The sequence below is a fragment of the Callithrix jacchus genome, chromosome 13 (genome assembly GCF_049354715.1).
Source record: "Callithrix jacchus isolate 240 chromosome 13, calJac240_pri, whole genome shotgun sequence".
Classification (NCBI taxonomy): Eukaryota; Metazoa; Chordata; class Mammalia; order Primates; family Cebidae; genus Callithrix; species Callithrix jacchus.
The window spans coordinates 12,864,350-12,886,865 of NC_133514.1; the positions used below are offsets into that span (position 1 = coordinate 12,864,350).

The following is a 22,516-nucleotide window of genomic DNA, read 5'->3' on the forward strand; positions in this document are numbered from 1 at the left end:
TAATGTTTTCTTTTCTCTAGCTTATTTTATTGTAAGAATACAGTATATATTTTATATGCAAAGTATGTGTGTTAATTGTGTTATCAGGGAGGCTTTTAGTCAACAGTAAGCTATTATTAGTTAAGCTTTGGGGGACTCAAAAGTTACTTTCAACCGTTCAGGGGGTCAGTACCCCTAGCCCCTGTGTTGGTCAGGAATTACCTATATATAAATGTGGTTTGGCTGTTAAATTTATTTCTCAGAGGGAAAAATTGTTTTAGATAAGCATGCGCGCTTGATATATACCAACAGAGTAATTTTTTTTTTTATTTTTTATAGTTCTAGATTATGTGGGCTGATTCTTAAATAGTAAAGAGAAGTTTCAAGTTTTCTCCCCCAGTTTCTGTATACCTGAGGGAAGGTGGTGATGGTTTTGAGCTTTGTTGTTGCTTTAGCTGTCCTTTGCATTGTTTTCTTCTGGTTCTATCACTGTGCTACTCTGTCTGAATTTTCTTATTTGTTTAAAAATGATGCTTGGGAGGTAGTGGAGAGTAGGACCAGCAAAGAGTTCTGTGGTCCTCCTTGAAGAGGACACTGTCTTGCAAGTGTAGTGCACAACTTGGAGTGAAGGCTGGGATAGTCCGGCTGTTCATTAGGCATCGTGTTCACATGGTGTTCACGTAGGCACTGTGTAGCTTTTGACCTCTGCTGGCATCCTGTCTTCAGGAGCCAATGATGCCCTGCCTGCTTTATTAAATGACTCATTTTATGTGTGTAGTTATTCAGCCAGAAAATATCCATAGCCAGAATGGCATCTGCCTCTCATCATCTGCTTGTGCCATAGCATCTTTGTTATTTCATCGTTATGGGGCTGTATCAGCCCAAGGACCCACCTCTTAACCGAGTCACTTGCTTTTCCTCAGTACACTGTGCGTCTCCCAGGGTTGGCTCCTCCATGGTGGAGGGCTCTGTGAGTGCAGCTTGTCTGAACCACGGTTCTCACTTCTGGTCCCAGAACATGCCGCTAATAAAGCTTTATCCCTTCAACGGAAGCACACCAAGCGTGTTAGGTACTGGCTGCCACTAAGGACAGAGGAGTCATACAGGACAAAGTGCTACTTGGAGGTGTTGTGTATAGATTGTGAACTGTCATAAGAGTAGCACATACAGACTGGGCTTGGTGGCTTGGTGTAATCCTAGCACTTTTGGAGGCTGAGGCAAGCGAATCACTTGAGGCCGGGAGTTTGAGACCAGCTTGGCCAACATGGTGAAACCCCGTCTCTACTGAAAATACAAAAATTAGCAGACATGGTAGTGTACACGTGTATGTAATCCCACTTACTCTGTTTCAAATAAATAAATACATAAATAAATAAATAGAGTTACACATACAATACTTCGGGAGTTCTGAGGAAGATGTGGTTTCTTTCATCTGAGCAAATCAGGAAGATCTAGTGGAAGAAGAGAAGTGCACCTTGACAGACTGGCAGACTTAAATATATGGAAAAACTTCTTCTGCTAAAAATGTTTTCCTAAAATTTACCCAAAGTTGGGTAGCCTTTTCCCTCACCTGCTAACTTGTCTTTTCTCCCTTTTTACATGACCTTCAAAGGGCAGATCTGGGGTTATGATTAGATGGAAGAGGAAAGTATAATTTCCTTTCATGACTGCCGCTACACTTCTGCGGGGGGTGGGGGGGTCTCTGTAACCAGCACTAAATTAACAAAAGGTGCCTGAAAAGGGAAAAACAACAACAAGAAGCTGTCTCTGCATCTGGCTTTTGAAGGGCTGGTTTCCTTCCATGTGCTGCATCCTTGTTGCCCATTAATCCACCGCAGTGGCGTGTTACGTTCTAGTGCGCGCTTGCAGCCTATATGCTGCTCTCTCTGCTTCCAGTTACCTGGTTTCACTTGCTGGCAGCGGCTGCCAAAGGGTCCTGCTGTCATTTAACCTCATATGTCTAACTCAGAAGAGCTCTGTTCTAGTAAAATCAGAGTGCTGCCTCTGTGAGAATAGTGGCTGTTGTCATTGCCGGCTGTCCTGTCCTGCTACTTCATGTCAATATAGAAAACCTCTTCAGATGAGAGAATGGCAGTGTCCAGGAAAGCCATCATGATTCTGCAACACAAACTACTTCTCTGCATTCTGACAACATCATTTTTAGTCACATCATATTGATTGATCCCTGAACAGATATATATCATTTCCTCCCTTTTCAGACCGAGCTAATAGATCTGTCTACGGTAGATGTGATTCTCATCTCTAACTATCACTGTATGATGGCATTGCCATACATCACTGAGCACACCGGCTTCACAGGCACAGTGTATGCCACGGAACCCACCGTCCAGATCGGCAGGTGAGACGGTTGATTCTGATCCCGCTTGGATGTGGCTGCAGAGCTCCTCCTTCAGTGCTGACGGTGACACAGTATTATACCAGGGGTGGTGGTTACTTCTTCAGAACAACTAAGCTGAAGAACAGGCAGAGTAGAAAACTCTCTAGATGAGGAATGTTCATTGGAAATGCCTAAGGATGGATGCTGAAAGTAGCTTTGTTAGTCTTTTTTCATATAAATTCATTGGAAGGAGTTCATGGAGACAGCTCCCCTGTACAGAGGATGCTAATTAGGGGAGACTTTTTCATGTTTAGGAAGACACCACAAAGATGCAAGGCAGAGGGCTTCAGAGGGAAAGAACGCAACATCTTTAAAAGAAGAACTTTTATGGCTTTGCTTTCAAGAATACCCCTTTTGTGGTTTGTGTAGACTATAAAGGGAGACAGAGCTTGTAGAAAATACAGGATAGATAAAAGTAAATAGATGGTTGTCTCTGCTGTTGACAGAGTGAAAGTCAGCAGTCTAGGAGTAAATCTGCAATTTCCTTTGACTCTGAGAAGCCTCTGTCATCCCTTTCTCTGCCCCCACTAAGCCTTTGTGATACAGGTGGTTACCACAAGTAACTGTATTATCATTTAGTGAGAAAAAAATTTGTTAATTAATTTTTTTGAAATAAGTATGGTATAAGTTGAAACTGTCAGGACCCAAAATGTGAGACTTAAGAATTGCTATAGACCCCTAGGTTGGATTCTAGAGTCTTGCAGGTGAAATAATGTGTTTTCTTGTTTTTATATCAAACCATATTACCTGCACTGTGTATGTAACTGTAAGGGAGCTGAGGAAGGGCTCTCACAGGAAAGTAAAACCCTCGAAGTGATACGTTGGTTTCAATTGAGAGGATAAGCTAAAAAACTAGCTCCTAGTTTGGAAAAGTTAAAGCAGTGAGGATCAGCACACCAAACTTCCTATATAAGGTACATCCAGGGCCGGTGTGGTAGCTCACGCCTGTAATCCCAGCACTTTGGGAAGCTGAGGCAGGTGGATCATGAGGTCAGGAGATAAGACCATCCTGGCTAACACGGTGAAACCCTATCTCTACTAAAAATACAAAAAATTAGCCAGGCGTGGTAGAACATGCCTGTAGTCCCAGCTACTTGGGAGGTTGAGGCAGGAGAATCGATTTAACCTGGGAGGTGGAGGTTGCAGTGAGCTGAGATCATGCTACTACACTCCAGCCTGGGTGACAAAGCAACACTATGTCTCGGAAAAAAAAAAAAAAACCCTACATCCAGGACACCAGGAAGCCTGAATCACAGGTCTTGAGATGTTGAAGCTAGCACTCTTTCTTCAAGATGGAAGGAAGAGATGGTATTAGGCCAAAATAAATAAATGAGAATGAAATGAAGTTGTTTAGCTTTCAATTGCTAATACATTTATAGCTTACCAGTATGTATATGTTAACTTGGAGGGGATTTAAGTAAATCTGGATCACCTGTATTAGATTATGAATGGGGATTCAAGGTGTTAAATCCATTTCTAGCTTTGTAGTCACCCTCTGGCCATCAAGAATTCCCGTAGTTCTCTGTCCTGTGAATCCCCAGAGCATGTGTACCTCGATCCAACTTATGGCAGCATTTCTCAGACTCCTCATCCCTGGTTCTGTGGTATTCCAGTGCATCTTAGAGCCAGCCTTCTGCACGGAGCAGCCTACTCCATTTGTCCTTGGAGTATTCTTCCACGGGGAATTTTGCTAATTCCTAAAACACATGTCAAGAAAACTTTTTTAATCCATTTAAAATGTTCATTTAATACCGTCATTTAAAAAAAAAATCCTGCCTACACCCTGCTGTGTCTCTAAAATTAGATACTTCACAGTCATTTAACTTCTCCCTATATATTTTTAGTAATGTAAAAGTAGAGATCTTAAAGTGAGAGTTAAAATAGGTTTGTGTATTTCTGTGTTTAGAGACAAGACATGTGCCAGGCTTGTTTTAAAGGTGAGTTAAATTAATGAAGTTCGGAATTTTTAGCATAAAAATGCAATAAGAAACCAAGGATTTTGTTTAACTTTATATCAAATGATGATGAAGTTTACAGGCAGCAGAGAGGAAGATGAAGATGAGATGGGGGACGGGGCGGCGGGGGAGGTGGGCAAGTCTTTTCTCCCGGACAACTGCTAAGAGTATGGTGTTTCTCAACTTTTTTAATGGGTGTTCCTCACACTTTTTGTTTAAACTCAGGCTTCTCATGGAAGAGCTGGTGAATTTCATTGAAAGAGTGCCAAAAGCTCAGTCTGCCTCCTTGTGGAAGAATAAGGACATTCAGAGGTGAGGAGCAGACCACTCTTCCCAGAGATTATAGAGCCAGGTGGTTTGCATAGCAGTCTCATTTGATTTCTTCTTTTATGCTTAAACAATGATTTGGTTATATTAAAGATTATCTTTCCATAATGCACGAAAGGGGTATGTTTGATTCACCCAACATTTTTCGAGAGGCAGCTAAGTGCAGGGTGCTTTGCTGGGTACTGGAGTTTTTAAGAACAATTGGCTCTGTCCTTGAGGTGTTCAAAGTTTAATCGAAAGTCAGATAACTCAACAGGTCAGTTACAGTTTTCATGGCATAACTTAGAAGAGATGTTTGCCCGCAGTGCTGTAGGCACTCAGAAATTGAAGAACTCTGCTTAGGGAGGCTGAGAAGGACAATCCTTAGGAGATGACAGTTCAGGAAGAAGAAATGGACTTGTCCAGATCACAGAGGTTGAGAAGAGAAGTCCAGGCACAGCATCTTGGGACATAGTATATTTAGGTAGCAGCGAGAAGTTCAGTGTGGATTCGGGTGAGTAGAGATGTCAGAGGTGAAAGTAAAGGGGTGAACTGGAGCAAGAGAATGAAGACTTTCATATGTAAAGCTTGAGTTTTATATTGTTGAGAGTATGAAGTGGCCAGCAAAGGTTTATAAGGAGGCAAATGACATTTGTTTTGGGGAAAGTAACTCTGAAAGCAGCGTGGATCGGAATGCAGACACAGGCAGGAAGGCTAGCAGTGTGACTGCTGAAACCTAGGGGAGACAACAAAGCCTTGAACTGAGGCAGTATCCCTGAACATGAAGCTGAAGTCTAACTTCAAAGGAATTTCTGAGATAGAATCGAAAAGAACTGGTAAGAGTTGTAAAAGAGGCTGTAAGTAATTAATAAGGTAGGAGGACAGCCGAGTGGAAGGCAAGGGACAAGGAAGTTGCAGAAAATACAGGTTGTTGTTGGTCTCAGATGCTGCAGAAGTATGAAGTAAAACAACGATAGGCCCTTGGCTATGGGAATGAGAAAGTCATTAACGATCCCAGAGAGGTGACTTGCCATAGAGTGATCAGTCCAGAAACCAGGCTGTAAGAGATGAAGCAAGGAGAAACACCAGCAGCTTGATTGCACTTCCATGCTCTCGTATTCCATGCAGCAGAGTATCCCATGGATGTTAACACACTGGGCTTTCTCTAACCCTCGCAATTCTGCCTTCACCTCTAGGCCCCACAGCAGCCACGCCTGATGGTGGCATCGAGTCTGGAGTAAAAAGTAGTCTTTTCTTAGGCAGTTGGTGTTCCATATGCTCCTACCCAAGTCTGCTTTTTTTTTTTTTTTTTTTTTTTTTTTGAGATGGAGTCTTGCTCTGTCGTCCAGGCTGGAATCTTGCTCTGTTGTCCAGGCTGGAATGCAGTGGCGCTATCTTGGCTCACTGCAACCTCTTCTTCCAGGTTCAAGCAGTTCCTTGCCTCAGCCTCCCAAGTAGCTGGGATTAAAGGTGCCTGCCACCACGCCTAGCTAATTTTTGTATTTTTAGTAGTGACAGGGTTTCACCATCTTGGCCAGGCTGGTCTTGAACTCCTGACCTCATGATCCACCCACCTCGGCCTCCCAAAGTGCTTGGATGACAGGCGCGAACCACTGCACGCAGCCCCAAGTCCACTTTTTTTCCAGTTGCCACTGTTTTCTCTTTCTCTGTAGATCAGTGATTTGTAGTCATCTGCTTCTTTCAGTGTTAGAATGTCTTAGTTTTTGGAGATCTTCTTTCTGTTAGAATATAAATATGCAGCTAGAAGAATATACTTTTTCTATAGTGACTATTTCGGAGCTTGAGCATGAGTCTCCTCTGCATTCCTTTGTACACATGTTACTCATTTTACTTGTGTAACACTTGCTGTGTGCCAGGCACTATTCTAAATGTGTTATTTAATTATGTATTTTTTATTTTTAAAAACTTTTTTTATTTTTTATTTTTATTTATTTTTTTCTAAAGAGACGGAGTTTCACCATATTGGTCAGGCTGGTCTTGAACTCCTGACCTCGTGATCCACCCACCTCAGCCTCCCAAAGTGCTGGGATTGTAGGCGTGAGCCACTGTGCCCTGCCTTAATTTATTAATTAACAACTCAATGAGTTAGGTAGTGGTGTTATTACTTCTTTTTTTTTTGAGATGGAGTCTTACTCTGTTGCCCAGGCTAGAGTACAGTGACACAATCTTGACTCACTGCAACCTCTGCCTCCCAGGTTCAAGCGATTCTTCTGCCTCAGTCTCCTGAGTAGCTGGGACTGCAGGCACGCGCCACCACGCCCAGCTAATTTTTGCATTTTTAGTAGAGATGGGGTTTCACCATATTGGCCAGGCTAGTCTGGAACTCCTGACCTTGTGATCCACCTGCCTCAGACTCCCAAAGTGCTGGGGTTTCAGGTGTGACCCACCGCACCCGACCAGTGTTATTACTTTTTTATGGGAGAGAAAACCAGCACAGAGAGATTAAGTAACTTGCCCAAGGTTGCACAGCTAGTGAGTGGCAGGATCTGGATTCAAACCTAGACAGCCGGCTAGCCTGGCTGCAGAGCCCATGTTCCCAACCACCTCTTGTGCACACACACATGCTTCTTCTGAATGTCTGTTTCCTTGTTTGGAGCCATATGGTATGGGCGTGGCTTCACATTAGGAAACATTTTCTGAACATGCTTCAGAAAATGTTCTGAATGTATCTAAGTCTTCGGTGTGTATGTGAGTGGGGTGTATATGTGAGTGGCCTCCTTGATCCGACTGCCCCAGTGCAGTACTGCATTCTTATTCCCAGCTCCCTTTTCTTTTGCCCTCGGTTCTGATGCCTCCCTTCTTTTCATCTCCTGTGTGCCCACTGGATGGCACAGGACCTTGGCTCCCTGCATCTCCCTCTTAGAAACCTCAGGCCTTTGTTTTCTTTCCCATGGAATGTGCGTGCTCTGGCTTCCCTTCTTCCTCTTAAATGTAAACCCTTTAGAGTGTTTTGCCGCAACTAATTTTGGCACACCACAAATAGTGTTCAGAAGTCAGTATTTGTTGCCTGGGCACGGTGGCTCAGTCCTGTATCCCAGCACTTTGGGAGGCCAAGGTGGGCAGATCACTTGAGGTAGGGAGTTCAAGACCAGCCTAGCCAATATGGTAAAACCGTGTCTCTACCAAAAGTACAAAAAAATTAGCTGGGCATGGTGGTGGGTGCCTGTAGTTCCAGCTACTGAGGAGGCTGAGACAGGAGGATCACTTGAACCCAGGAGGCAGAGGTTGCAGTGAGCTGAGATCACACCATTGCACTCCAGCCTGGGGGACAGAGTGAAACTCTGTCTCAAAAAAGTCAGCATTTTCTGACCCTCAAATCTTGGGCCAAGTCTTAGGAAACCCCAGTTCCTTATTTCACCTTTTCTCCTGTGGCCTTGGGCAAAATCCTCGGCAGTTTTTCCTTTACCTACCATTTGGCCACACAAAAGTAGTGCCACCTACATTGATATGTGAATGAAGCTAAAGGAAGAGAAGGCTAGGGAGGGGCCTGAAAGACACAGAGGAAATCTCTCTTTAAAAAAAAGAAATTAAGTTCTGGGATACATATACAGGACATGCAGGTTTGTTATATAGGTAAATGTGTGCCACGGTGGTTTGCTGTACCTGTCAATCCATCACCTAGGTATTAAGCCCCATATACATTAGCAGTTTATCCTAATGCTCTCCCTCCCCACCACACACTCCCTGAGAGGCCCCAGTGTGTGTTGTTCCCCTTCCTGTGTCCATGTGTTCTCGTTGTTCAGCTCCCACATAAAAGTGAGAACATGCGATGTTTGGTTTTCTGTTCCTGTGTGTGTTTGCTGAGCATCATGTCTTCAGTTCCATCTATGTCCCTACAACAGACATGATCTCATTCCTTTTTATGGCTACATAGTATTCCATGGTGTATGGGTACCACATTTTTTTATCCAGTCTATCATCGGTGGGCATTTTGGTTGATTCCATGTCTTTGTTATTGTGAATAGGGCTGCAGTGAACATACGCTTGCATGTATCTTTATAATAGAAAGGAAATACCCCTTTTAAAAGAAGCTGCTAGTTTTGCCTACCTGGTAGGCAAAAATCAGAAACTATTGAGACTAACTTGCTAGAGTAGCAAGGAGAGTAGTAACGTGCACTACTGGAGAAGGACATCCTTCATTCTCACTCTGGCCAACGATTGTGTTTTGATTTTTGAGCATGAGATGAGCCATAGTTATTGGTAGAGAAAGGGAAGAGTCTAACTATTAGGAAACATACTGAGGTCTGAAAGAGACACTCCATAGCTCTGTCCTCTTCTTCTCCTAGATAAACTCAGCATAAATATTAGAAGTAGTAGAAGAATTTGAAGAGCTATTTACTTATATTTTCATTTTTACTGAGACAGGGTCTCACTCTATCACCGAGGCTGGAGTGCAGTGGCACAATGTCTGCTCACTGCAGCCAGCACCTCCGGGATTCAAGCAATTCTCCCACCTCAGCCTGCCATGCAGCTGGGATTACAGGCGTGAGCCACCGTGCCTGACCTGAAGAACTATTTATTATTTAATTGACATCAGACAAAAGAGTTCTTTGAAATATTCACTTAGAATTTAATCTTGGACCAGAATTCTAAAAGTGCTGCATCAGACAATGTTTGTGCTAAGGGATTTACATCACCTTTAGATTTCTCTCTACCACAAGCTGGCTGATATCTAGTGTCTCAAACTACTGTGGCATACTACATTGACAAACACTGTTTTTTCCTATCTATTCATGGAAATATTTCCCATTATACAGGCTGTATCTTCTCTGTTTTTGTTCTTTTTTTTTGTTTCTTCATTCTTCCACTTTCCCTGTCCAGGTCCTCCAAAATAGGGATCACAGGTCCACATGCCTACAGAGCTGAGGAGGATACTCACAAGAGTGAGGTGGGCTAGGGGCAACCGCACCCCCTGTGTGTGCCTCTGTAGGGACAGCTGACTTGCAGCTCCAGCAGATCGTGGCCATATGGGAATATGAGCCCACAGCTGCCAAGCCTTCCTGTTTTATTTTTATTTTTTAAGAAAAGCTCAAAGTCTAGATGTTGTAAATATGACTTTTTAAAAATCTTGTTAGAAATGTTGGCTCTCCTACATTAGAATAAAATCCGATATGATCTGAGCATAGTGCCTCTTGGAGAGGTACTTTGACAGGTACTCGATTTGAGACTTAAGCCCCCAGTTTTTGACTTATATTGTATATAGGCAGCATCAAAGTAGATCTTGTCAAGTACCTAGAATTAATACATCTTAGTAGCTTACGTTTCTAATAAAACTATCAACTAAAGAATGTAGTAAATTAAAAATTTTCAAACTTGGTCAGAAGAATCTGACAAATTCTCTTAAATCATCTGAAGTTAGTTTGAATTAGCATCTGATTTATTATTAGTACATGTACCAAAAAAACTGTGACTCCTGCTTTTTGGCAGCTGTATAACTTCCTGCCTCAGTCGACAGTGTTCCTTGAGATTTATGTCACAGAAGTTAGCCATCCTTCTTCCTAACTTTGACATTGCAGTCTACTCTTGAAAAAGAGATGGATTTTAAAGGGAAGGGAAAGGAGAATCCCTCACAGTACAATTTTGGGTTTCTGACTTTCCCATACTCACTTATGTTTAGGTTTTTAATAGGGAAATGTAAAGCAAGGTATTCCACTTAGGAAAGTAACCTCACCTCTAGTATTTTTTTTTTAAATAAAGCTAGCATTTTTAATGAGATTAGAACTCTACAGTTACAATAAGGCTAAATCATTACAAGATACTGTCATCAGCCTCGTGCAAGCATTAAGCAATTAAGCATTAATATATTTTTGGCTGAATTTTTATGGCAATTTTTAATACTTACAACTTAAAATGTGGGTTCATACCTTACAGAAGACTTAAAAGCAGCTGGGTGAGTGGCTCATGCCTGTAATCTCAGCACTTTGTAGGGCTGAGGTGGGTGGATCACTGGAGGTCAGGAGTTCGAGACCAACCTGACCAACATGGTGAAATCCCATCTCTACTAAAAATACAAAATCAGTCACACTTGTAATTCCAGTTACTTGGGAAGCTGAGGCAGGAGAGTCGCTTGAACCCAGGAGGTGGAAATTGCAGTGAGCCAAGATCGTGCCATTGCACTTCAGCCTGGGCAACAAGAGTGAAACTATGTTTCAAAAAAAAAGACTTAAAACTATGCATGTTAAAGTTGAAGTTCCTCTGCTCTGACACTCCTTGGGTATGCATACAGGAATTTACCAACTCTAACTCTGTGATAGGAAGAAAAGATGGAAGTGTGTGCTTGGATGTCAAATAGACTTGTATTTGAATTTCAGATCTGTTTCTTGGTAGCTGTGGCAGCTTATTTCTTCTAGGCTCTGTTCCTCCTTCATCAAATTGCAGTCATATTCACAACCTAATAGGGTTGTGGTGAGGACTAAATGAGTAATACGATAAAGTTCTTAAAACAGTGCCAGTCGCACAGTAGGTGCTCAGTAAATGCCAGTGTCCTTGTCTCCTTTAATAAGATACATGCCTTACATCACGTGGTTTTTTGTTAGCCCAAACACATCTGTCTTCCACAGCCTAATTTACCTTCAGACACTGCCTTTCTGATGAAAGCAAGGGAGTCAAGTATACAGAAGGAAAACTCTTTTCAAATTTCGCTGTTACCTGTAGTTAGTTATCACTGTCACTCAGACTCTCAGACTCAATCTCCTTTTCTGTAAAATAAGAATTAAATTCTAAGTCCACTTGTGTTCGAGTTCTGAAAGCTGTCCAGGAGTGGGCTCCTTAAGGCAGGCCCTCAGAGAGCAGCAGTGCTTTGACGGGGTAATCACAGAATCACAGCATCTTGGGCTTTGCGATTCAAGACACTTCACCGTTCATTTCACTTGGAGCTGATTAGCCTCTGAGGGATGATTCATGCTGACCAGACTCCCAGGATGTTGAGTGACGAACAAAAATCCCGATTAATCTCTTTAAACTAAGACCTCTGACTGGCTCCAGAACTAGAGTGGCTCCTTTACCTAGGACACTCTGTGCTGGTGAGGAAGTCCAAATTATGAACAAGAGATTTTTCCATAAGCATAGGATTAGAGAAAAGATAGTTGAGTTGCTCTCAAGAGCTGTTCCTGTCATGCTTTGGTAGCATAAGCAATTGCTGTGTTTTTAGCGATCATTTGATGTAAAATAAACATCCAGGGTGATAACCTAGTTTCTGGTTAATATTGAAACATACTTCATTTTGAGGCTCCACAAACTCCATATGGGTTCTTACTCTGCCAACATACCCAGAATATCCCAGGGCATGTTAAGCACTCTGTGTAATGAGAGTTGGGCGAGGAACTTTTCTAATTTCTGTCTTCTTTGTATTCTGTTCTTACATTAATTTTGTTCATTTATTCATTTGTTCATTCAGCAAACACTCAGTGCCCAGCCAGTTTTTTACTTACCACCTTCCAAGTGGTCCTTCTGGACTTAAAAGTCTTAATATTTAATAAAAACACAAAAGTGTGCTGCTTGTGCTGGCAGGATGGAAGATGAGGCCACCGAGCTTTGACATCATATCAGACCACTGGGAAAGAAGCTCATTAGGCACTAAAGTGTGGTAAGGACAAGCAAAACAATGATATGCTTTACAAAGTATTTATGAAACATTTAGACTCTGAGAACTTGACTTTGATAAATTAAAAAGCCAGAAAAAACAGAACTAGTTCCCTCTGGGTTTCCTTATCCTTCTTATCCAAAATCAGCCAATAATCCTAATGGCTTTAAATGGTTCTGTAAATGCCTCTCTGTAATTAGGACCTCAAGTAAGCATAAGGAGAGTTTCTGGGAAAGCTAAGTTAGACAAGATGTGTTAGGAGATAGAGAAAGCACAACAAAGTAACTGAATATCTAGAAAGAATAAAAGAGGATTTCAGCAAAAAGACTTTGCAGGCATAACTATGGAATTCAGAGAACTGCAGACTTACTTGTTGACTAACTACCAAATGCCTGGTATTATGGTAAGTTTTTACTCAAGGAGTTTGTCAAGCAAAAATCAGGTGCTAAATGGCAAGACTTAGGCTGGGCAGGGCAGATTGAGTAGGGTTTGAATGAGGAAAAAGAGACCATTCTAAGTGGGCAAGAGAGAGAGTGAGCAAGATAGAAGTCCTGGTCTTCTGTAACCTGATTGCTGAAGTGACAGCCCATCATCACCGTTGTCATATTCTCTTTATTAGAAGCAAGCCACTTGATCCAGCTCACATTCAAGAGAGGAGGATTCCACAAGGGGTGAATTCTGGAGGTGGGGGTCACTTGGAGCCACTTCAGAAGCTCCTGCCACAAAACTCTGAACCGGGAAGGTTGGACAGGACTAGAGGCAGTCAGGCGGCTTGGCTTTCCTTTTCCGGGTCACCCCTGAGCTCCTCCCTCATTTTTTGCACCACCGTTCACAGTTAGAGGGCTCGCCTCTACCCAATGTGGTGCGGTTCAGACGAGCGTGTTTAGAATTGCATTGCTGTTTCTTTTCTTTCCTGGGATAGCCGCTGAACTTGTTTTCTTTTGAGTGTCATTCATATTGGGCACTGTACTCGGTGGTGAAGAGACAAAAATGAAAAAGATGTTTCAGGCGGGTGGATCACGAGGTGAAGAGATCGAGACCCTCCTGGTCAACATGGTGAAACCCCATCTCTACTAAAAATACAAAAACTTAGCTGGGCATGGAGGCAGAGGTTGCGGTGAGCTGAGATCCCGCCATTGCACTCCAGCCTGGGTAACAAGAGCAAAACTCTGTCTCAAAAAAAAAAAAAGATGTTTCTGTGTGAATCATATGATAAAATGGGAGAAAAAGATACATGTTACTCTTTTCGGTGGGTGTTAGTAAACTACAAAACCAAAGGCATATTTAACAAGACTGTTTTCCAACTACAGTGTTCTACTGATCTAATTAGCAAAAATCATTTTTAGTGAAAATTTCTGTATAAACAAATGCTTTCTTCAGTTTTTGTAGAATGTAAGTTTATTATTTCTATGCCATTTACTTTAAAGGGAAAGAAGGGAAAGATTTAAGCTGAAATGTACCTGGATCTTTCAGGAGCCTTTTGTTTTGCTTAAGTGTGTCCCTGCTTGAAACATCCCAGTAATTTCTCTAGAAATAAATTCTGGGCTGTTGAGGACAAAAGCAGCAGATACTTTGCATCTTCACGCTTCCCACTTTCCTTCTAAGCGCTCAGTCCAAACGTGGCTGGTACTTGATAGGCTGAATATAAGTCTGTTTCATCTCCAGCACACAGTGAAAATGTTAGTGACAAAAGTCTCTTTTACAGCAATGTTGTTCCAGATCTTAATCTGCTGAATTTTCACAGGACATTGTCCTAGATGGAAAGGGGAGGCTGTGCTGGGAAGGGCCATCAAGAGAAGACAGAGCTAGCAGGAAGGGAAGCCCACATGGTGTGTGGGGTTCTGGGTAATGGCAGTACTGGTTGTCAAGTAATGCGTACGGAAAATCACAGAAAAGAAAGGTGTTTTTCTAGCCTTGTGTGTGACTTTCCAGTCAGCCTTTAAGAGTGGTGACTGTTGCGGGGCCCTGGCAAAGATGGGGACAATGTGAGAAATCCAGCTGAGAGGAGAGATGTGGTTAGGGTTGGGAGTGTTCTTCATCACAGTCCCTGCTCTCCAGCCACTCCCGTGACAGCCTTCTAGCACTGGCATTGTTAAGTCAAGAAACTCTTGCTTCTGCCCGGCCCAGAGCCAGAGGTCTTCATTTTCTGTGCAGGGCGGGCCCCAGGAGGTTCAAGCTCTGGGGCTGTCTGACCCTGAGAGCTTAAAGGAGGAGCCAAAGCAGGGTAGAACCTTGGGCTTTCCCTTGAGGCCTTTCACGTTCAGAATCATGGCTGTTCATCAGAGTCAATCACGCAGGGTTGGAGTCCACTGCAGAATTGTTGGGAAATGTGTATGCTCCTGGGGCTGTGTTGGAGCAGGGCTGGAGACAAACCTTGATTAAGCATCTCTTCTGCACCAGACACTTCATATGCATTATATCTCATTTCCCCATTGCAGAGAAACTCAGAGGAGGGTGGTATTCTCTCCATTTTATAGGTGAGGAAACTGAGGCTTAGAGGTGAAGAGCTAACACCAGAAGGCTTGTCTTGTTATAAATTCTCTTTTTTCCATGATTTCCGAGTGCCTCTCAGAACACTTTCCTTCCTGAAAGCAGGCAGTTGTGAGTTATAGGGATGTGGAGGAAAGAGATGCAGAAGCAGCAGCCCTGCGGTGGCCTCAGTCCAAAGGGGACTTCTGTGCCATTTCCCCGCACTCCCAGACTCAGGGCCAGCCAGCCTTCCCGAAGAGCACGTGAGTGTGCACTTGGCCTAGACTGGGGGCGAAAGATCTGAGAGAAAGTGACACGTGGTCTCGGTTTTAAGCAAGAGCAAGTAAGTGTTATCCACTTGAAATGTAGAAGAAGGAGGCAGAGGGAGTTAAGTGGGTGGGGTGCAGGCAGGCAGGGCCTTGCACTAGAAAAGCCCAGTATAGACAATGCAGGCAAAAGCAGCACCCAGATAAAGAAGGGCCTTAGGCAGTCAGGCTGAGAGCCTTGAATTTTATCCTTAACATATTGGTGAATCATTAAAGTCGGGGGATGCAAGAGGGGAGGTGTGCGTATGATCTTGAGATTTGCATTTGTAGTGTATTGTTTAGGCCCTTCTGGAAGGGAAGACGAGCCTGCGTAAGCAAGGGTGACTCCTGGCTTTTGGCATCCTTTTTGTTTCCTTGTACTATTTGATTTTTTTTAGACTTAAGCACAGTGTGAGCAGAGAAGCCCTGTATTGTGCGTGTTATTCCCCTTATGTGGCTTAAGTGCTGTGGCCGTAGTCAGTGCTAAGTAAATAAGTGTAGAATAAATATTGCAAAACCTAAAGCAGTTCACTATGTGTACTTCATGTATCTGTTTATGTAGAAGGTAATGAAAATGGATCATTGATATTTTGTTGCTAAAGAAACGAGTAAAAACCATAGGAAAGATTTGATCTATGTGCCACTCTGGTTAAATCTGAATTCAGTGTTTCCATTATTAAGGCTGTATAAATGTAATTCACTGGCCATATAAGATTATTAGGATTATTTTTTCTATCTTGCACAACTTTTTGTTTTCCCTTGAGTTAATAATTGCTTTGTTTTCTTATTTGTCTAGTTGTTTTATGTACCTATGGTCTCTATGCCATTTCCCTACTTGTCTCTCCTCAGTATGTTTGAAAATGATTAAAAATTTCTCCTCTACCCTCTTAGGGTGTCCAGTTATGTCTAAGAATTAAACTGACATAAAACAGGTTAACAGAAGAAAGGCACACAGATTTTATTAAATTAAGTATATGTAGGAGTCCCCACAAGAGAATGAAGACCCAAAGGAGCCATTAAAGTTGAACACAGACGCTGAGTTGGGCAAAGGGTAGGACATTGGGAAAATGTGACAAGGGAAAGGGACTTGGGCTACGACATTTAATTGGGTGGAGAAGTGACTAGGAAGATCAGAGTTTAACAAGGTTTGCTGGTATAGGTTTCTCTTGAACCCCATTCCCTTTCCCTACAGAGAAAAATATTACTTTCCCCTTGCTAGGGAGGACATCTTCCATATGGGGGTTTCATCTCCTTCAGGAAGAAAAAGAGGCGGTCAGAGCACCCTTCCTGCACCTGCTGTTTTTCAGGTGCCTTTACCTCAAAATAACCTTTATGTTGAACTGGCATATTTTGGGGTGGCATATCCTGCCACCCATCATGTTCAATCTCAATGGGTATTCTGACAACTTTTATCTCCTTAAAAAGTCCTCTCCCAAGCCTTATCTGATGTCAGCTGTCTTGGGCCCAATGCTGTGGCTTTCAGCTGAGGATTTTCCTCACCATTCTCCCAAAGATTTTTTTGCTGCTTTCTTCTGTCAGAAGCTCTGTTTTCTGGATCTTCCTTTTTCTTGTTTATTTCTTCATTTTTCAGGCCACATTGTCCAGGAATTCCCTGACAAAGTGTGTGTGGGAAGTAAATTTTCTGAGATCTGCACATCTAAAACTATTTGATAGAAATAACGCTCAAACTTTGATAGAAATCTCAGTTAGATATAATTTTCTCTGATCCTGAAAGACTAGCTGCTTCTGGTTTAAAAAAAAAAAAGATATAATTTTATCTTACAATTTTTCAAGCATTGTTCTGTTTTCTTCTAGCTTCCAGGAATGCTATTGAAAAGTCCAACGCTATTTTGAACCTAGATCTTTAGTTGATACCTCGTTATTCCCATATGGTAGCTTTTAGAATATTGCCTTTATTGCTTGAGTTTATGATGATGGGTCTTACTAAAGCAGTTTCATTCATGTGCTGAGTACTTAATGGGCACTTACAACGTAGAACAGGAGTGACAACTAAGGCTAGCACTCGTTTTGTGGGCCAGATCTGGTCCACCACTGTTTTTACAAATAAAGCTTTATCAGAACACAGCCACACTTATTTACATATTGTGTATGCTATGACACAGCTAAGTTGAATAGTTGTGGTGAAGACTATATGTGGTCTGCAAAGCTTAAAATATCTGCAGCGACTTACAGAAAAGATTTGCCGACTCTCAATTTAGAAAATTAAGAATTGTTATTCTCGTTTTTAAAAAAGTTTTCTACTCCTTTTGTGTTCTTTCTGCAACTCTTGCTGTTGGATGCTGAACCTCCTAGATTGTCATTCAAATATTTTATCTCCTTTTTTCCATCTCTGTTTTTCTTTTTGTTTATTTTTCTGCAGAATGTCCTTGACTTTATTTCCCAAGCTTTCTATCAGTTTTTCATTTCTGCTGTAATATTTCATTTTTGACATTAAATTTTCTGATTTTTAAATTAAACTTTTTATTATAAAACACAGATATTGGTCATGCCTGTGTTTGAGAGGCCAGCACTTTGGGAGGCCAAGGCGGGCAGATCGCTTGAGTCCACGAGTTTGAGACCAGCATGGGCAATATGGCAAGATCCCATCACTACAGAAGATAAACTGAGCCAGTGTGGTGGCACGTACCTGTAGTCCTAGCTACTTTGGAGGCTGAGGCAGGAGGATCACTTGAGGTCAGGAGGTTGAGGCTTCACTGAGCTATGATTATGCCACTGCACTCCAGCCTGGGTGACAGAGCAAGACCTTGTTTAAAACAACAGCAAAAATATCCCACAGATATCAAAACACACAAAACTAATATATTGCTTAATAAATTATTATAAAGCAACCACTCTTAAAGCCACCTCCCACGTCAAGGCAAAGAACATTCCCAGCACCTCAAAAGCTCCAATCTGATCACACCCCCCTCTGAAATATTGCATGGTTTCAGCTCATTAAGTGATGGTGGTGATTGTTTCAGCTGGAATTGCCCCATCTTTGAACACTGAAAGCCTGTCAGGTGTTGATATGGTTTGCCTGTGTCCCCACCCAAATCTCAACTTGAATTGTATCTCCCAGAATTGCCCTTGTGTTGTGGGAGATTGATTGCCAGGGAGAGATAATGGAATCATGGGGACTGGTTTTTCCTGTGCCATTCTCAGGATAGTGAGTAAGTCTCACGAGATCTGATGGGTTTATCAGGGGCTTCCGCTTTTGCTTCTTCCTCATTTTCTCTTGCCACTGCCATGTAAGAAGTACCTTTTCCCTCCCACCATGATTCTGAGGCCTTCCCAGCCATGTGGAACAGTTAGTCCAATTAAAGCCATTTTTCTTCCCAGTCTCAGGCATGCCTTTATCAGCAACAAGAAGACTGACTGATTCAGTAAATTGGTACAAGTAGAGTGGGGTGTTGCTGAAAAGATACCCAAAAATGTGGAAGCAGCTTTGGAACTGTGCAAGGCAGTTGTTGGAACAGTTTGGAGGGCTCAGAGGGAGACAGGAAAATGTGGGAAAGTTTAGAACCTCCTGCAGACTTGCTGAATGGCTTTGCAAAAATGCTGATAGTGACATGAATGATAACATCCAGGCTAACATGTTCTTAGATGGAGATAAGGAACTTGTTGGGAACTGGAGCAAAGGTAACTCACGTTATGTTTTAGCAAAGAGACTGGGGCCATTTTACCCCTGCCCTAGAGATTTGTAGAACTTTGAACTTAAGAGATGATTTAGGGTATCTGGTGGAAGAAATTTCTAAGTAGCAAAGCATTCAAAAGGTGACTTGGGTGTTGCTAAAAAACATTCTGTTTTGGGTTTTTTTGTTGTTGTTTTTTGAGATGGAGTCTTGCTCTGTCGCCCTGGCTGGAGTGCAATGGCATGATCTGGGCTCACTGCAATCTCTACCTCCTGGGTTCAAGCAATTCTCCTGCCTCAGCCTCCCTAGAAGCTGGGATTATAGGAGCCCACCACTGCACCAGGCTAATGTTTATATTTTTAGTAGAGATGAGGTTTCACCATGTTCGCCAGGCAAGTTTCAAACTCCTGACCTTAGGTGATCCACCTGCCTTGGCCTCCCAGAGTGCTGGGATTACAGGCGTGAGCCACTGCACCCGGCCCAGCATTCCATTTTAAAAGGGAAACAGAACATAAAAGTTCAGATAATTTGCAGTCTGACGTTGCAGTAAGAAAAGAAAAACCCATTTTCTGAGGAGAAATTCAAGCTGGATGCAGAATTTGTATAAGTAGCAAGGAGCCTAATGTTAATCCCTAAGATCATGGGGAAAAGGTCACCAGGGAATGTCAGAGGCCTTCATGGTAGCCCCTCCTGTCACAGGCCCAGAGGTCCAAGAGGAAAAAGTGGTTTTGTGGGCCAGGCCCAGAGTCCCTGTGCTGTGGTCATCCTAGAGACTTGGTGCCCTGTGTCCTAGCCTCTCCAGCTGTGGCTGAAAGGGGCTAATATAGAGCTTGAGCTATGGCATCATAGGGTGGAAGCCCCAGGCCAAGTGCAGTGGCTTACGTTTGTAATCCCAACACTTTGAGAGGCTGAGGTGGGCAGATCACCTGAGGTCAGGAGTTCAAGACTAGCCTAGCCAACATAGTGAAACTCCATCTCTACTAAAAATACAAAAATTAGGCAGGCGTGGTGGCATGTGCCTGTAAGTCCAGATACTCAGGAGGCTGAGGCAAGAGAATCGCTTGAAGCTGGGAGGCAGAGGTTGCAGTAAGTCACGATCATGCCATTGCATTCTAGCCTGGGCAACAAGAACGAAATTCTGTCTCAAAAAAAAAAAAAAGAAAAACCAGAGTGGAAGCCCAAGCTTTAGCAGCTTCCATGTGGTGTTGAGCCTGCAGGTGCACAGAAGTCAAGAATTTGAGGTTTGGGAACCTTCAGGTAGATTTCAAAAGATGTATGGAAATGCCTGGATGCCCAGGCAGAAGTTCACTGCAGGAGTAGGGTCCTCATGGAGAAGCTCTGCTAGGGCAGTAGAGAAGAGAAATGTGGGGTTGGAGCCCCCACACACAGAGTCCCTACTGGGGCACTGCCTAGCAGAGCTATGAGAAAAGGGCCACCATCCTCCAGACCCCAGAATGGTATATCCACCACAGCTTGCATGGTGCACCTGGAAAGGTGGCAGACACTCAGTACTACCCGGTGAAAGCAGCCAGAGTGGGGCTGTACCCTGCAAAGCCACAGGGGCAGAGCTGCCCGAGACCATGGGAACCCACCTCTTGCATCAGCATGACCTGGATGTGAGAGCCGGAGTCAAAGGAGATCATTTTGGAGCTTTAAAATTTGCCCTGCTGGATTTTGAACTTGCATGGGGCCTGTAACCCCCTTGTTTTGGCCAATTTCTCCCATTTGGAATGGCTGTATTTACTCAATTCATGTACCCCATTGTATCTAGGAAGCAAATAGTTTGCTTTTAATTTTACAGAATCATAGGCAGAGGGGACTAGCCTTGTCTCAGATGAGATTTTGGACTGTGGACTTTTGGGTTAATGCTAAAATGAGTTAAGACTTTAGAGGACTGTTGAGAAGGAATGATTGGTTTTGAAATGTGAAGACATAAGATTTGGAGGGGCCAGGGGCAGAGTGATATGGTTTGGCTGAGTCCTCACCCAAATCTCAACTTGAATTGTATCTCCCAGAATTCCCACATGTTGTGGGAGGGACTTGTTTTTCCCATGCAATTCTTATAATAGTGAAGAAGTCTCGCAGTATCTGATGGGTTCATCGGGGGCTTCCACTTTTGCTGCTTCCTCATTTTCTCTTGCCGCCGCCATGTAAGAAATACCTTTCACCTCCCACCATGATTCTGAGGCCTTCCCAGCCATGTGGAACTATAAATCCAATTAAACGTATTTTTCTTCCCCGTCTCAGTTATGTCTTTATTAGCAGCGTAAAAATGGACTAATTGTCGCCTGGGTCCTTTTATTCTGACCCTCATAGTCTTTTATTGTTTCCTTGCCATCTGTGATAGAAGGATGTTTAAGCCTCTTCTTGTGCATTCTCTGCCCTGAATTACCCATTTCTCCAAGAAACCCTGATTTCTTCAGTGAAAAGTGGAATTTTAAGATCCCATTATGGTTGTTAGCAATGCTCATTGCTACTAAATTGGTCATTGTTTCTAGGACCCTTTGGAGAACAGAGCATGTATATTTTCCCCCACTTTTTTTTTTTTTACACTTTGACCGTATCTGTGTTGTCAAAGTATATATTCATTACATACTATCCTCCTTTCCTTTTCACGTTCATTTAGTCTGTCTTCTACAATTAACTGTATATTTAATGCTCACCACTGGCCGATGTGTGCTGATGTTTCTTCTTCATTCTGATTGTCTGAAACTCAGTCTTCAGTAGATTTCTCAGGGTGGGATCACAAGAACAATATTCCCTGGACTCCCATATGTTCATAATTGTTTATCTGTGCTCTTTGGCTTTGAAAGTCAGTTTTGCTAGATGTATAGTCCTTGGCTTGTATTTTCTTTGTTTGAATATCTTAAGTATGTTATCGTATTTTGTTCTGGTATTAAACATTGCTGTGAAAAATGCTAATAAGACCTCATTTTCTTTCCTTGTAAGTTTCTTGCTCTTTTTGCCTAGATCCCAAAGCTTTGCTTATAGTCTAAATATTTTCCTAGAGTATGTCTGGTGTCCACTGTTCTGGGTCAGTATTCTCAAGAGTGCACTACGTTCTTATAGTGTGTAGTTTCATGTCTCTTTCTTTTAGGAATTATAGCATTTAGTAATTGGGTAGTATAAATATTAATTTTTATTGTTGCACTCGGTTTGAATATTATGAGTATTAACTTTTATTGTCTCATTTGCTTTTCTATTAGGGACTACTATTACCCTTATGCGGCATCTTGCCTATCTGCCTTCAACATTTGTTACTTTCTTTTGAATTTTTAAGTCTCTTCATTTCTTTTTGGTGTTTTTTCTTCCCATTTTTCTTGTGTCATTATCTGTTGTGTTTATCTACTCTCTGTTTCTGTTACAGGTTGACTGTCCCTCATGTGACATGCTTGAGACCAAAGTATTTCGAACTTCTGATTTTTTACGATTTTGGAATATTGCTGATTGAGCATCCCAAATCTGAAATCCAAAGTACTCCAGTGAGCATTTCCTTTGAGCATTACATTAGCACTCAAAAAGGTGCAGATTTTAAAGAAGCCTAGTTTCAGGTTTTCAGATTTGAGATGCTCAACATGTAGTTTAGTCTTCGTTTCCAAAGTGCTGTTTTCTTTCTAACTCTTCATGGAGCTCTGTTACCTCATTTATAAGCTTTGCTGGTTTTTCTTGTACGTGCCCTGTTCATGTTTGTGTAACTTTTCAATCTTTTTCGCTTATGTTGAGATTCTGATATTTTGTTGGCATGCTTTCACTCTTTATATGACATTGTATTTTTAATTTCTAAGAGCTCTTTTGGTTTTTTTAATCTTTTTTTGTAGCAGTCTCTTCTCATTTTGTAGCTATACTATCTTATTTTTCTAAGGATAGGA

The 22,516-nt window shown here is 42.3% G+C and overlaps 1 protein-coding gene across 6 annotated transcripts in view; it reads left to right on the plus strand.

The window, feature by feature from the left end:
• The window catches only part of INTS9 (integrator complex subunit 9), a 124,401-nt gene that overhangs the window by 55,920 nt on the left and 45,965 nt on the right, over positions 1 to 22,516 (plus strand). For all 6 annotated transcript variants that reach the window (XM_035269627.3, XM_002756798.7, XM_035269626.3 and 3 more), the window contains 2 exons: positions 2,199 to 2,338; positions 4,558 to 4,644. In XM_035269627.3, the coding sequence (XP_035125518.1) occupies positions 2,199 to 2,338; positions 4,558 to 4,644 (227 nt within the window). The remainder of the gene's footprint in view (positions 1 to 2,198; positions 2,339 to 4,557; positions 4,645 to 22,516) is intronic.